Source organism: Archocentrus centrarchus, chromosome 20 (assembly GCF_007364275.1).
Source record: "Archocentrus centrarchus isolate MPI-CPG fArcCen1 chromosome 20, fArcCen1, whole genome shotgun sequence".
Lineage (NCBI taxonomy): Eukaryota > Metazoa > Chordata > Actinopteri > Cichliformes > Cichlidae > Archocentrus > Archocentrus centrarchus.
In genome coordinates, this window is record NC_044365.1 from 9,322,813 (window position 1) to 9,339,228 (window position 16,416).

The 16,416-nt window shown below is 38.6% G+C and overlaps 1 protein-coding gene across 6 annotated transcripts in view; it reads left to right on the top strand.

Annotated features, from left to right (window-relative positions):
- Window positions 1-16,416, top strand: part of LOC115799372 (Rho guanine nucleotide exchange factor (GEF) 4) — a 186,080-nt gene that overhangs the window by 152,811 nt on the left and 16,853 nt on the right. For all 6 annotated transcript variants that reach the window (XM_030756499.1, XM_030756495.1, XM_030756494.1 and 3 more), the window contains 6 exons: window positions 2,969-3,148; window positions 3,473-3,673; window positions 8,206-8,385; window positions 10,740-10,972; window positions 15,982-16,111; window positions 16,211-16,342. In XM_030756499.1, the coding sequence (XP_030612359.1) occupies window positions 2,969-3,148; window positions 3,473-3,673; window positions 8,206-8,385; window positions 10,740-10,972; window positions 15,982-16,111; window positions 16,211-16,342 (1,056 nt within the window). The remainder of the gene's footprint in view (window positions 1-2,968; window positions 3,149-3,472; window positions 3,674-8,205; window positions 8,386-10,739; window positions 10,973-15,981; window positions 16,112-16,210; window positions 16,343-16,416) is intronic.

Below are 16,416 nucleotides of genomic sequence, written 5' to 3' on the forward strand. Positions count from 1 at the left end.
GTAAAACTTGATGTTATACAAGAAAATTATTTAATGATTTAGTCTACCATAATAAATGAAGATAAGTGTTATGGATATCAGATGATTACTAGAAAGTAATTCAAAATTAAATCAGAACATTTACCTGGATCTTTCTTTCTGCTTTTTTTCTTAATATTTTTCATTATTTATTTGAGCTATTCTCATTATTTAACCAACTCTGTCAGTTAATGGTTGTAGCTTATGTATTAATTGTTAACTTAAATTAAAACAATCATTAACAAGTTTTCTTTTAAATTCAAGATTTAATTTGTGTATGATTTCCAGAACTGAAATTGTTTGATAAAGTAAGGTTCAAAACTCTAGTAGTTACTGGTAAATAAATAAAAAGAAGGATGAGTGAGAAACATGCACATTGGGAGTTTATTTCTCACTCCCAGCATTTCATTTACAAAGTGGACTGATATCAGCTGAACAATTTAAATGCTATTACATCCTAACATTTGCTGACTCTTTGTTATGTTACCTTAGACCTGTGATCATATCTATGTTTGTCCACCAGTGATGGATCATCAGTGTTGCTGCTCTATACACACACATTCATGTCAAAGCATGCAGACATCTGAGCATGAATTTGTGTACATGGACATGCACATCCAGACATATCTGTTTTGCAAGTGTAGGTTATGTAGAGATGCAACTTGAAACTTTAGTGAAGCAAATTGGCTTGACTGGCTAATGTCAGTCATTTTGACTGTTGTCCATTTACAACATCATCATCCATCAGCACAACAGTAAAATATATATCTGATTTTTTTGATTTTTTTTGTTTTACTAGTCATTTTTAAAATGAATGAAATATGTTAACATATGAAATATGTTAACAAGAGCTTTAAAATGTGTTCAACTGCCTGCAGGAGAAAAAAAAAACATTGTTCTACATATTTATCCTACACTGGCAAAACCAGAAAGATTTTTCCAACATTAAATCAGGGGATTGCTTGTCATGTCTGGCACGTTGTGTGTCAGGCCAAGCATAGGAAGCTTCTTGTGTGTAATTTTATGGCATTTAATGTCAAAAAGTGGAACTTGGTCACCTGTATGACTCTTGAGGTTACTTGACATGTTATTCACACACTTTTCATGATATCAAAATGGTATTTCATTTACATATGTTTGCTTAAATAAAAACTGAGCTAAAGGAAATAATAAAACTCAGCAAACGCAAGCTAAATATTATTGAACTAAATGCTGCTAATACTGAACTAAATAAATAGTATTTTTTGTCCACTCTCAGATTGCAAACTGCATGAATGTAAACCTGATCTAGAAATCCCCTCAGAGCTAACCCCAGCTTTTTCTAACCCTCTCAGCTGTTCAGATCATGATTATAAGAAAGGCGAAAGGGGCATAGTCGTGTGTGTGTGAGAGAGAGAGAGAGAGAGTGTGTGTGTTTGCCTCCGTGCATGTGTTGTTTTCATAGTAACCATTAGTCCTACTCTGTGAGCACTGTTATAATTCTCAACATGTTTACAACAAGGTTACAATCATAACATCTATAAAGAGGATTGTGGTGTCAAATCTGTAGTCAAATCTGGAAAGAAGGGCAGTAGAAAGGCAAGACACTGTGGGTGTGTTGCATAGCAACAGCTACATCGTCTCTATTCCTCACTGGCATCAGTGCAGCTTAGAGCCAGATCACGCAGACAGAAAAAATAAAACACTTTATCTTATAGTAGAAAAGACATCCATCCTTTCCCTTATATCCCTGGAAGAGACAAGCATCCACAGTGGACGGATGCTGGGCTGATGGGTCAGGATTTGTACTGTGTCTGCAGAAATGAGAGGCTGAGCAGTATTATGGATGGTCTTTGTAAGCCTGAGGCCATGTTGGCGCAGTGAGACTGGCGGAGCGTACAAGGCACTGTAATATATGACCGCTACAGAGCATTCATTAATAACACTGCTTCCATCCTCTTCTGCTCTCCCCCATTTTATGCTTCATCTTCATCTGTTTCTTCCTCTTCTGTAATGTAGCTCCATCTTAGTTTACTTCCATTCTAGCTTCTCATAGATTTTTTAAATCTGTGGACTTCAGCATCAATAAATGTCTGCTGCCAATGACCCTGCCTCTTAGCCTCTGTCAAAATACTAAGTGATGGCACATACATTATGCAAATAGATACATGACTGCATATTTACTTTAAAATGCTGAAAAGTTTAGATTCTACATAGTAGTCTTATTGGTCTACTTCTTGGTGAAACAAAAAGTGACCACCACCACCCTCCCAAACACACACACACACCTTATTTATGTACATTCTACAGTTAGATAGCTGTGAAGAAGTTATTGAGACACAATAAAGGTGATATAAAAGTGCACACTTGTACAACATTGCAGCAAATACTTAAAAAATAAAAACAACCAACTCATAATACAGGAACTGTAAGATAACATGGCCTAAAACTAGGTAAAGGTCAGAAAATCTACATGAATGGCAGTATACAACTGAAAAAGTATGGGAGACAGAGACAAAAAGACCAAAAGCAGTCAAAAGTTTAAAATTGCCATCTTTTAAAACCAGTTACCCTCCAACTCCCACCACATACCAATACAAAACACACTCCATCATAGCTCCTCCTCCATGCTTCACTTGTGGGAACCAAGCATGCAGATATCTTCCACCTTCTCTGCATCCTACAAAGATATGTGACAAAAATCTCACAGTTGTGCTCAGTCCTGGTTTAGCGACTCCTTTGAGGAGTCCCAAATAGGTACACAGACAAACTGACAAAAGGACAGGAGGAAAAACACAAGCTAACAATCACCATAACATAAATGACTGGAGGTCTGAAAGATTACTAACATTGTGTAATTGGCTAAAAGTTGACCCTTAATATTTATTTTATAAACACCCAATCACTTGCAATCACAATTAGAGATCATAGAGATTGTCTACAGTCCCTTCTGTGGTTTCTTTTCTCTCAGCTGATCAGTGATGGAAGCGTGGTGTACGCTGAGGCCCTCTGGGACCATGTCACTATGGATGACCAGGAGCTCGGCTTCAAGGCTGGTGATGTCATTGAAGTAGTGGATGCAACTAACAAGGAGTGGTGGTGGGGTCGCATCATGGACAGTGAGGGCTGGTTCCCTGCCAGCTTTGTACGGGTGAGAGAAACTCTCTCAAAACTGCTTAAAGATACAAATCCACAGCTATACACCATGTATTACAACATCTGATTAATGGCTATAGTTATGACAGTACTTCATGTTTTGACTTGACTTATAAGACTTATTAAAAAGTTTGTGCTTTGTTTTAATTCAGTCATTTGCACAGTTGTTATGAGCCAACAGAACTGCTGTTAAAACTTGGAACTGCAGTTTATGTGATTGTGAAGAAAGAAATAACATTAAAAGAGAGAGTTAAGGTACTCATTTTGTGGTACAAATAGAATTTGCTGTGAAGTTTTAACTCTCCCCTGTATTCTCCAGTTGCGGGTGAACCAGGATGAGCCCATGGAGGAGTATCTGGCCCACTTAGAGGAAACTCAGGCTGGAGAAGAGGGCCGGGAAAGTCTGGGCTTGTTGTTGGGACCTGGTTTACCTTGCAAAGAGCAGATGAGAACAAATGTCATCAATGAGATTATGCGTACAGAGAGAGACTACATCAAGCACCTGAAAGACATCTGTGAGGTCTGCATTGGAAGTTGTCCTGCAAATTATAGTCTTCTTGATACTGTTTTTTGTTATAGATTAGCTCCAACAAACCTGTTTCTTTAACCTGAAGTACCCTTTTTAGCTGTCATGTACATCTCAAATGTACATGTCAACACTCGCGTTTCACTCTAAATTCTCCAGTTTTTTAATTGACCATCTCATTTTGACATTTCTCTCATGAAACTCCCATTATTTGTTCAACCTTCAAACTTTATTGTGAATAATTGTATTACACCTATTTTATGTGTCTACACACACAGTCCACACACTTCATACATTATGAACTGATCTGCCAACCCCAACATGCAATCCACAACATCAGGGTCTAGGGCAGCGCTCTTCAAATCCAGGCCTCGAGGGCCGGTGTCCTGCAGGTTTTGGATGTGTCTCTGCTTCAACACGCCTGAGTCCAATATAGAAGTCATTAGCAGGACTCTGGAAAACTTGACTGCATACTGAGGAGGTAATTCAGCCATTTGATTCAGGTGTGTTGGATCAGGGACACATCCAAAACCTGCAGGACACCGGCCCTCGAGGCCTGTATTTGAAGAGCCCTGGTCTAGGGTGTTTGATACTGTCTGTGTGCACAAGTCCTTTTATCAATTTTCTTAACCACTTGTCCAATTCAGTGTCACTGAGGTGATGGAGCCTTCCCCAGTTGCCACTGGATAAGAGGCATGGTTGATCAAAGAAGCAAGACAACCATTCATACTCACATTTATATCTATGACCTATTTGGAATCCCTAAGTAACTTATAAATGATGTCTTTGGACTGTGGGAGGAAGCCAGAGTGTACACAGAAACAGAGACCTCCTTAATGTATTAACTCTCTTTTTTTAGCTGTTATTGTGGCTCTCTTTCAAGACTTTAAAATACAAGTTGTAAAAACACAAACAACATCCCTTTCCAACTGTATTAAAGGAGATAACAAGCTTAAGTCAAATTTTCATCAAACCAAGCTGTAGCCGTGTTGTTAGAAGAGGGCACTCTTTAACTCTTTAGAATAGAGGCTCCAAACTCATCTAATAATTATCTAATATTATCCAAATATTGCATTACCATTCTTTTCACAAAGAAACCTTGAGCATGGACATGGTGCAATAGGCTGGTAACAACCTGGTTATACTATTCTTAGAAATATGTAAATATGCCTGTATAGTATAGATATAGTATTGCTTATGTTGTGTATCACTTTATTTTTTTATAGAACATGAATACTATCACAACAGGTGATGTGCTAAAAAAAATCTAGTGTAGTGCCGGTGATGAAAATTATATTTATTTATTTCTTCTTTAGGATTGTAGAACTGAATTATATAGACCACTGCATCAAAGAGAACTAAAGAGTGATGGCAGATACCAAGTAAGGAAAATTTCCCTAATAGTCCTACGAACAGCCTTCTGTCTTTTGGAGTATAAATGGTAAATGAATAAGATCTTATATGGTGCTTTTCTATTCCTTCTGAGCACTCAAAGCCCTTTATATAACATGTTTGCATTTAGCCATTTATACAAGCACCTCCTTTTACTGCTTACTAGCTAACATTCACACACAATCATATGCTGACAGTTGCGTTGGAGAGCAACTTGGGGTTCAGTATCTTGCCCAAAGAGTGCAGACTGGAGCAGCCAGTAACTGAACCACTAACCTTCCGATTAGTAGATGACTTGCTCTCTACCTCCTGAGCCACAGCCACCCCGAATATAGAGTGCTGAGTTTACAAGGTGCACCTAAAGCGACCATGAGTTGAACCTACATAGTGATGTAGATTGGCACAAATTATTTTCAAGTTTAGATAGTGTGACTCCAGTCACAGGGGTTATCTAGGAACACTGATATAAAAGCTGATCATATTAAATTTTATAGTGCCTGGGTTCCCATTTACATAACTAATTTTAAATGCCGGTTGAATTGCAATCACATAAGCAATAGCAATAGTTATTTTTGCATGCAAAATCAGATGATTTACACTTGCATATCATGCAGAGTGCTGTATCCGTCCTCTAATGGATTCACAGAAATCATGTAAAAAAACACAAAAACAAAACATAATCTACGTGTTTTATCTATCTCATTAGCTTCTAAAAGCACTTCCTATGTTGGAATATCCATCATCACATTCTCAGGATGAACTATCACTTGGCTTCATGGAAGCCACTAACTGCAACAACAGGAAACCAGAAATGCAGGTGATAAATAAAGAATATATATAGAAGTCAATTTGCCAAAAAGCGATTGCAGCTTCTGCCTTATAACAGGAATGTTGTTTCTCGCTAAGAATTACTTGATGTCTTTCATAAGTGATATTTTTGACATATGTTTCACAAATTTTAGGATTAAAAGTAATTTACAACAGTTTAAATACAGCCATTCATTTTTTGGGCAAATACCGGAAATCACTTTTTGGCAGATGATCACTTCTTTTCTCGAAGGCCAGGCACAGGAAAAAACGCAGCATGTTTGACTTTGTGCCTTCCTGTATAAGTTCCTGAGACAAGTAGAATTTTGATTACACCATTGGAAATAGTTTATTTTTGATACACATGCTGTCTTTTTTCAAATTTCGCACAATAGACATTTTTTTTTCATTTTTCCTACAGTTTTTAAAAATGAGTGTATCTTAAAAATGAAGTTATGAACAAAATCTAATTAAATTTTTTGTGGTTTGAAAGGCCTTTGTTCAACTTTTCCTCATTTACAATTTTGAAGGATACATCTAGTATGGCATTTCTGTATCAAAAAAAATGTCAAAATAAACAACAATTTTCAATTTCTTTGTGGGTTAGTGCACTTTTTAACTACTTTCTTTAGTTACTATGGACCTCTTTCATACATATTAAAATTTGGGATATAAAGATTGTATTAAGGTATAGCAAGTTGAAATATTTTTTTAAAAATGGCATTGCAGCATGTAAAAATGTAAAGATGAGGTCTGGAGGACTTGTCTGTGGTAGGTAATAAAGGGTTAATAGAAGAATATTATATTTTCAAAGTGTAGGGCGACCAAAATCACTTGTCACATCACTGGTATCCAGTGAGTTAAACTAGAAATCTTTTTCAAAGACATGCTCTACTTTTAGGGGATTTTTTGGGGGGGAAGATATCCACTAACTTCCCCCTTATACTCTGGCTCACTCACTCACTTCACACAGCAGTGGGATTCTTTTGCTTATACAACAGCAGTTATAAAACAGCATTTTGAAGTGCCCTGTCCACTGCACATACAAAGACCGCGAATTTTTTGAAATGTAAATGTTTGAGGTATAGTCCTATACTATGGAACCACGGGACATGGGAAAAAAAAAAACATGGGAAAAAAAAAAAAAAAGAGGCACTTTTGCGAGATTTCACAAAAGTTTTGCGAGATTCCGAGTTACTTTTGTGAGATCTCGCCAAAGTTTTGTGAGATCCCGAGTTACTTTTGTGAGATCTCGCAAAAGTTTTGCGAGATCTCACACTGCTTCACGGTGATGGCGTGGGAGTGAGACAGTCAGCCGGGTTCGTTCATTCATGCCTGTACAGTTTGGGCATGATCTCGCCATTCCTTTAAACATCCTCAGGGACGCTTCCGTAACAAGATTAATGTGGAAGCGCATATCCTAATATTAAAAGCTTTTTTTTTTTTATTCCATTTTCGCAAAAGTTTTGCGAGATCTCGCAAAAGTGCCTCTTTTTTTTTTCTCCCATGTTTTTTTTTTCTTTTTCCCATGTCCCGCAAGGAACATGGGAACTATACTATACTATACTAACTATACTTTTTTTTTGTTTGTTTCATTTAGTTTTTGTGATGTTGTTAGGGGAATGGGTGTCAAAATTCTCCCTGATGTAGTAACTCTCTAAAAATCATCTTAATGAACTACCAAACGGTTGGACAGAAAGCACTCAGGTCTTTGTTAAATTTCTTGCTAGCCCAGAATATACTGTAACTGCTTCTGGTGGTGCGCGTTGGCAGAATGTAAAACCTAAGAGACACAATGCTAAATTGCTAGAGGACCTATTTGTTCAGTGTTGCTCTTGCATGGTTTATCAGATAGATACTTTTTATTTAGTTTTAGTTTTTGTCTATAGCCTTTGTTTTGGCCAGATAATGCGTAAATACCATGTTACTTTACACTGTTGAGCAGCTGATAGATAATTTCATGTTCCATTGGTGTATAGTAACAATAAAAACAATCTTGAACGTTAAGGCTTGTCTCTCTGGTGCTAACTGCTGGATGTCACAAAAGTTCCTTGATGGTTCTAAATCTGAAGTTGTTTTATTTGGCCCCCAAACCTGACTTGTATATAGGATAAAACTTTGGAAATCTGACCTCCAACATTAATAAACCTGCTTGCAATACCTGCCTCAAAGAAGACTCTGAACTTGGTTTTGACATATAAATGATGAAGTTTGAAACAGTATTAAAAACTGGAACAAACAGAAAAAACAGTTACCCTGAGAATATACTGTACACCCCATATGTTTTGAAATCTAAAGTTTGTTCATCCTGTCTCTGTATCCCTCAGGGTTACATCAAACAGTGCCGGAAAAGGACAGACATGTTCACCGAAGAGCAGCTTCGTACCATCTTTGGCAATATTGAAGAGATTTACCGATTCCAGAGGAAGTTCCTCAAAGGTTTGGAGAAGAAGTTCAACAAGGAACAACCACACCTGAGCGAGATTGGCTGCTGCTTCCTTGAACAAGTAAGCTGAACCTGAAAAATCACTCAAAATTTAGAGAACCTTTGTAAGCCTGTGAATTTCAGGTTCCTTTATTTAACAATTTATCAGACAGATTTAAATATACATTGTTCAAAAAAATTAAAGGAACACTTGTTAATCAGACTATAGCATCCAGTCAATTAATCTTCTGAGATATAGATCTTGGTATTTAAGTAGCAGAGGGTATTGCTAATCAGTTTCAGCTGTTGGTGTTAATGAAATTAACAACTTGTTTATTAGAGGGGGAACACTTATACAACCTGAGAAGAGGAAGTGTTTTTTACAGATGCAGGTCACTGACATTTTTTCCTGCCTCATCTTTTCTGACTTTCAGTTCAATTTTATGTATATAGTGCCAAATCACAACAGTTTCCTCAAGGCACTTTATATTGCACAGTAAAGACCCTACAATAATACAGAGAAAACCCCAACAATCAAACAATGAAACAATCCCCTATGAGTGAGCAGGGTCTAACCAGGGTCAGGGAGGGGCAGCCATGTAACATCCAGCATGACTGTTTGGTGGTTGGTCTGTGATGGTCTGGGGAAGCATATCCATGGAAGGATGCATAGACCTCTACAGGCTAAGCAACAGCACCCTAATTGCCATTAGGTATCGGGATGAAATCCTTGGACCTATTGTCATATCCTACACTGGTGCGGTGGATCCTGGGTTCTCTGGGACCTTATGTATTGGTCTATCTGACACCTCCAGGTTGCACCTCACACTGTGTAGGACCTCGGTGATGCCCTGGTCCATCCATCCATCCATCCATCCATCCATCCATCCTCTTCAGCTTATCCTGTTCAGGGTTGCGTGGGGGCTGGAGCATATCCCAGCTGACACAGGGCGAGAGGCAGGGTACACCCTGTACAGGTCGCCAGCCTGTCGCAGGGCCAACACTGAGAGACATTCAAACCCATGTGCAATTTAGAGTGACCAATTAACCTAATCCCAGTAGCTACATGTCTTTGGACAGTGGGAGGCAACCGGAGTAGTCGGAGGAAACCCTTCTTGATGCCATGCTATCTGTGAGGTTTCACAGGTTTCACCACATCATCGTGCTTCCCCATACAAACTACTTAGTACCCTTTTTTTAGTTGCTGCAATGAAATTTTGACAAAATGGACTAGCCTGCCACATATTTTTTTCAATTCGATTTTCAGGGTATCTTTGAATTCAGCCCTCTGTAGATTGATAATTTCCATCTCTTCAAATAATGCGGCATGTTTTCTTTCTTAACACAATACCCAGTCCTTAACAGTATAGATATCGAGCATAATTTTTTCCCATTGTGATCCAATGTGTTACTTTAATTTGTTGCTTTATTTTTTTGAGCAGTGAATATAAGAAATGGCACACTCCAGGTAGTTTAAAAACCTTGGTTTTCAAAGTCCTTCTCCTGAGTTTTTCAAAATCACAGTGCTTATATATTACACCACTTTCCTGTAATTAATTAATTTTGGCTTGATTAGCTAGCTTTATTTATCCACCAAACCTAACTTTTCATACAGGGGTGGCTGTAGCTCAGTAGGTAGAGCAGGTCACCTACTGATCGGAAGGTCAGGGGTTCGATTCCTGGCTACTCCAGGCTACATGCCAATGTATCCTTGGGCAAGATACTTAACCCCAAGTTGCTCTCCGACCGTTCCGTCGGAGTGTGAATGTGTGTGAATGTTATATAATTAAAAAGCACTTAGCTTCGTTAACATGGAAGTGCTTGTATGAATGGGTGTGCATGGGTGAATGTAAAACATGTTGTATAAGCGCTTTGAGTGCTCTGACTGAGTAGAAAAGCGCTATATAAGAACTAGTCCATTTACCATTCCCACCATCCTCCCGCACCACCCGTTTATCTGAAATCAAATCCTGGTTGATCTCAAATTTTCTTAAACTAAACAAAAGAACAAAATTCACTCTAACCACAGCCACAGTTCTTTCTCACAGTTGACAGCTCCACCTTCACTCTCTCTTCTTCTTGCATGTTTTTACCCAATCTGATCCCCAGCTATGGAACTCTCTCCCACAAGACATCCGCAATATTGAGTCTTTTCTTGCCTTCAAGTCACAACTCAGAACTCATTTGTTCAGAATAGCCTATTCACTTTAATTCCTTTAACCATTTAATTTCTTATTCTGTGCATTCATGTATTCTCTGATTTGTTTGTTCTTACCTCTGTAAAGTGTATCTTGAAATACCAGAATAAAATGCATTATTATTAAAACCATGTTTATGTTTATGACTACATTTAATTATAGTTCTGAGAGCAAATACTTTTTAGCAATCTTCCCACACCATTCTCTCACTGTCCTATTTGTTGTCTTCTATGTGCAGCAAACAGATTTTCAGATATATTCAGAGTATTGCAACAACCACCCCAATGCCTGCATCCAGCTCTCCAAGCTGATGAAGGTCAACAAGTACATATTTTTCTTTGAGGCTTGCCGACTGCTTCAGAAGATGATAGACATATCTTTGGATGGCTTCTTGCTGACTCCAGTTCAAAAGATCTGCAAGTATCCACTGCAGCTGGCAGAGCTACTCAAATACACCAACCCTCAACACAGGTGAGTGCAAGTTCCTTATAAAGCTGTTATAATTTTGTTTTAATGTTCGCATTTGGGTCTATTTGGCTCTTCTGAATGACATCAATTTCATCATTAGAGGATGAATGCAAGGATCCATGCAGACATCCACATGTTTTCCAATTTGTCAGGCCACCAAGGGCACATTTCCTTCAAATTAAATAGCTGAAATAGTTTAAGAATGATGACTTTTCCTCAGTTTCAGCAGATCTCCATGCCCACATGTGAGTATAATTTGTGCCTTATGTGTTTGAAACACAAAAATCACAAACTGGGAGACATTTGAAAGTAATTTCAGAATTTGTTTTCCTAAATAATTAAGCTATATTATTTAGAGTTTTGATTTTGCAGACCCTGTATGCTTTGCATTTCATCTTCATTCTTGGGCCTGAAGGAAGAGATGCAGTATTAAATGTTATAGGGATATTTAGGCATATATAGATTGAGAACAAAGAGCCTTTGCCTTGTGAGAAAACATTAATTAATTTCAATTCATTTCAGTTATGTTTATATTGTGCCAATTCACAACATTTGCCTTGAAGTGTTTTGTATTGCATGGTAAAGACCCTGCAATATTAGAAAGAAAATCCCAACAATGATCACCTATCATGGGAATGAAGGACTCACTTTTAACTGGCCAAACAAGCCTCAGGGAGGGGCAGACATCTGCCATGAGGGGAAAGACAAGAGGAAAAGTGAGAAAATATATATATATAGAGAGAGAAGGATAAAATGCAAACTGTGGGAGAGAGAAAACAAAAGTAACAGTGGCATGTAAATGTACCAGCATTTAATCAAGAGAAGTGGAGAAAAAAATGCTCATATGAATACCCACATGTATTAATAATGCATATATGGGAATTTCTCACGAAGTGATCATTTTGCATATAGTATAATGGTAAAAATTATTTTCTTAGAAACATGCCACAAATATTAAAAAAATAAATAAAAAAATCTGTGCCCACCTAGTTTTCATTAACTAATGGATCTAAACGCACAGTCAAAGGAATGCACCTCATTGAATTCCCTGGGAAAAATCTCTCAAGTCTTTTGATTCTGTAGTAACATGGTTGGCACATACAGGTGGTGGGGTGGTTAGTACTGTCACCTCAGTTCCTGGTTTGAACCCTGGCTAGGGCCTGCCTGTGTTGAGAACTGTATATTCTCCCTGTACCTGTGCAGATGTCCTCCAAGTGTTCCAGCTTCTTCCACAGTCCAATTTCATGAATTTTAGGTTAATTGGTAATTCTAAATTCTCCATGCTTATGAGACATACAAAAGTGTCTAAATGTGTAGAATAAAGTTCTGTATGGTTAAAATATAATGTGGTGCGTAATGTGGTAACAAGTGAAACGTGTGTTGAGAATATGGAAGGAGTACTTTGAGGAGCTAATAAATATAGAAAATGAGTGGGAGAGAAGGACGGATGGAGGACAGTTAGTGAATAAGGAAGTGCAAAGGATTAGTAAAGAGGAAGTGAGGGCAGCTATGAAGAGGATGAAATGTGAATAGGCATTTGGTCCAAATGACTGTGGAGGTATGGCAATGCCTAGGAGGGCAGCAGACCTTTTGACCAGACTGTTTAACACAATTGTGGAGAGTGAAAGGATGCCTGAGGAATGGAGAGGTGTACTGGTATGAATTTTCAAGAACATACAGAACTGTAGTAACTAAAGGGGGATAAAGCTGGTGAGCCATACCATAATGCTAAGGGAAAGAGTTATTGAAGATATGTTAAGAAGAGAGGTGAAAATCAGTGAGCTGCAGTATGGCTTTATGCCCGGAAAGCACACTACAGAAAGAGTGTTTGCTTTGAGAGCATTGATAGACAAGGTCAGAAGGAGTTGTGCTGTGTCTTTTTGGATCTAGAGAAAGCATATGATAGGCTGTCAAGCCATGAACTGTGGTACTGCATCAGGAAGTCAGGAGTGATAAAGAAGAGAAGGGTGGTGCAGAACATGTATAAGGACTGCAATAGGAGTGACAGTTGGGTTCAAGGTGTAGGTGGAATTACATCAGAAATCAGCTCTGATCCCCTTCTTGATTGCAATTTTGATGGATCAGTTGATAGATGAGGCAAGGGAGAAGCCTCTGTGGACTATGATATTTGCAGATGACATTGTGATCTGTCATTAACAGGTGGAAGGGAGTCTGGAGAGGTGGAGGTATTCATTAGTGAGAAAAGGAACAAAAGTCAGGAATAAAAGTGGGTAGGTGCTCACCTTGCAACTGGAGGGTCGCTGGTTCAAGTACCCGTCTGAGCGCATGCTGTCACTGTGTCCCTGGGCAAGACACTTAACCCACATTGCCTAAATGTGAATGTGATTGTGTCGTTGGTGGTTGGAGGGGCCGTAGGTGCAAACTGGCAGCCATGCTTCTGTCAGACTGCACCAGGGCACCTGTGTGTACCACCACCAAGTATGACTGAGGTGTGAATGAATAGTGCAAGAAATTGTAAAGCGTCTTTGAGTATCTTGAAAAGCGCTATATAAGTCTAATGCATTATTAGAAGCAAGACAGAATACATGTGTATTGATGAGATGGAGAGAAGTGGAAAGGTGAAGAGGAAGAGAGAGTGAAGGTGGATGAGTTTCAGTACATGGGGTCAACCATCCAAAGCAATTGACAGTGCATGATCAAAGTAAAGAAGAGAGTGCAGTCAGGGTGGAGACAAGTGTTAGGGGTAATTTGTGACACAAGGATAGAAGCAACAGCAAAAGGGAAGGTTTACAAGATGGTAATGAGACCTGCTATGTACGTATGATTTCGAGACAATGGCACTGACAAAAAGACAGGAGGCTGAGCTGGAGGTGGCAGATTTTCATTGAGAGTAACTAGGATGGACAAGATTAAAAATTAGTATATCAGAGAGAAAGCTCAGGTTGAGCAGTTTGGAGAGGCAAGGCTGAGATGTTTGAACATGCAGACGAGGGACAGTGCATATATTGGACAAAGAATGTTGAAGATGGAGTTGCAATCCAGGAGAAGGACCTCAGAGGAGGGTCATGGATGCAGTAAAGGAGGACATGAAGAGTGCTAATATGACAGAGGAGGATGGTAGGTATGGGGTGAGATGGAGGCGGATGATTGGCTGTGGCAAACCCTAGCGGGAACATCCAAAGAAGAAGAAAATCTAAAGCCCTTTGCATGGTCAGTATGACTAGAAAAGCACTATATAAATATATACATTTCATTTACTCTTTATACTGGAGACATCATTCCATACAGAAAACTCAAAAATATTTCATTATATCTGGTCAGTGTATTTTATTGACATTTAAACAAATGGTTGAATATTCATTTTTTTTCTTTATTGATAATACAGTGTAGAGAGTGAACAGAAAGCAGGGGAAGAGTGTGGGGGAATGGCATGCAGGAAATGGGCTGGGGCAGAATCAAACCCATGCCCCTGCAATAGCCTTTAGCATATGGATTTCCAGTTCATCCTGATGCGCCATAGTAGTACCCTCCTGTCATCCCCCAAAACTCCATCCCCATGCAGACTGTGTCTGTGCCCATACTAGCACCCCGCCCCCCCCCCCCCCCCAAAAGAAAGACAAAAGATTATTTAAGTATAAAATTCACAAAGAAATAATGATACTCCCTCAACTGTACCAAATAGTAAATCAGTAAAAGGGGACTATTAAACAGTAGGTCTCTTCTCATCTAAGTCTTCTGCTAGTAAATTACTTAATAACTTACTTACTTACTTAATTAATTGATGCAACATATTGATTTATTCTGCTTACAGAAACTTTGGCAGATCATTTTAATTATTCAATTAATTTTATTTACATAGCGCCAAATCACAACGACATCATTTCAAGGTGTTTTATATTATAAAGACCTTACAATAATACAGAGAAAACCCCAAGAAACCTCAGAATTCTGGCTGGATTGTAGGGGATCAAATACTTATTTCAGCAATTACAACTGCAGATCAGTTTGTAATTTTTTTGTAACATATTTCTTCTGGATTTTTGGTTGACCATAAAAAATAGAGACTGTTTCTTTGCAAATGAGCAAACTTACAAATCATCAGGAAATCAAATAATTATTTCCCCCATTGTATTGAACCAGTTCACAGTTTGGATTCAGGAGACAGATGGGCTCTCTACATTTAAGATTAGGCTTAAAACTTTCCTTTGTGATAAAGCTTATGTATAGCGCTGGATCAGGTGACCCAGAACCATACCTTAGTTATTCTTCAGTAGGTTTAGGCTGCTGGGGGGGCTTCCCATGATGTACTGAGCATTTCTTCTTCACTCACCTCTTTTTACTTTCTGTGTGTTTATACACCACTACATTTAATTGTTAGCAGTTATTAAACTCTGACACTCTCTCTCTCTCTCATAGTGTGCCTTTTGCCCTGTCTCTCTCTCCTCTCTTCCCTATCCCCCCAGTTGGTCGCAGCAGATGGCTGCCCCTCCCTGAGCCTGGTTCTGCTGGAGGTTTCTACCTGTTTAAAGGGAATTTGTCTGATTGTTGGGATTTTCTTTCTAAATATTGTAGGGTCTTTACCACCCTACAATATAAAGTTTCTTGTGGTGACTGTTGTTGTGCATTGGTGCTATATAAATAAAATATAACTCAACTGAAATTGGGCATTAATTTCGGGGCATATAAAATAAAGGCACAGAATGTTTCCTATTTCTAGTGAACTGGTACCTATATCCTTGAGTCTAAGGTGCCTCTGTTTGTCCCTGATAGACTTGTTGGTCTTTTGTAAAGACTAAAATAAATGGGGTGCATCTTCTTAGTGGATGATGCTTCAACAGAACAAGTCAACAGAAACTCGCATTTTCTGACAGTCATCTGAGATTACACTAAACTGTAAAATGATACCCTGTTCAACAATCCAATGATTGTTTTAATAGTCTTTTTGCAATGGACCTCTGTGAGTGTGTTATGGAATCATGTGATTTTTTTTTTTTTTTTGACTACAGCTATGTACTTCACAATCCAAATGCATGTTACTCTCTGAACTTTAGGGACTACAAAGATGTGGAGGCAGCTTTAAATGCCATGAAGAATGTGGCCAGGCTTATAAATGAGAGAAAACGCCGCCTTGAAAACATTGACAAGATTGCTCACTGGCAGAGCTCTATAGAGGACTGGGAGGTGTGGAATGAAGCATTTTTATTGTGAGAGTGCACTTCTTACCTCCTAATGCTGTCTAAGTAGCACCTAACAGCAGCAGATGTACTTTGATCCTTGCAGGGTGAAGATGTCCTCAGCAGAAGCTCTGAACTCATCTTTTCGGGAGAGTTGTCCAAGCTATCCCAGCCTCAGGCTAAGAGTCACCAGAGAATGTTTTTCCTCTTTGACCATCAGATGGTGTACTGCAAAAAGGTGCCATCCAACAGTGGATGTTATGTTGTTAAGTACTGATAAAAGCATGTGACAAGAATGATCTTGAAAGGTGA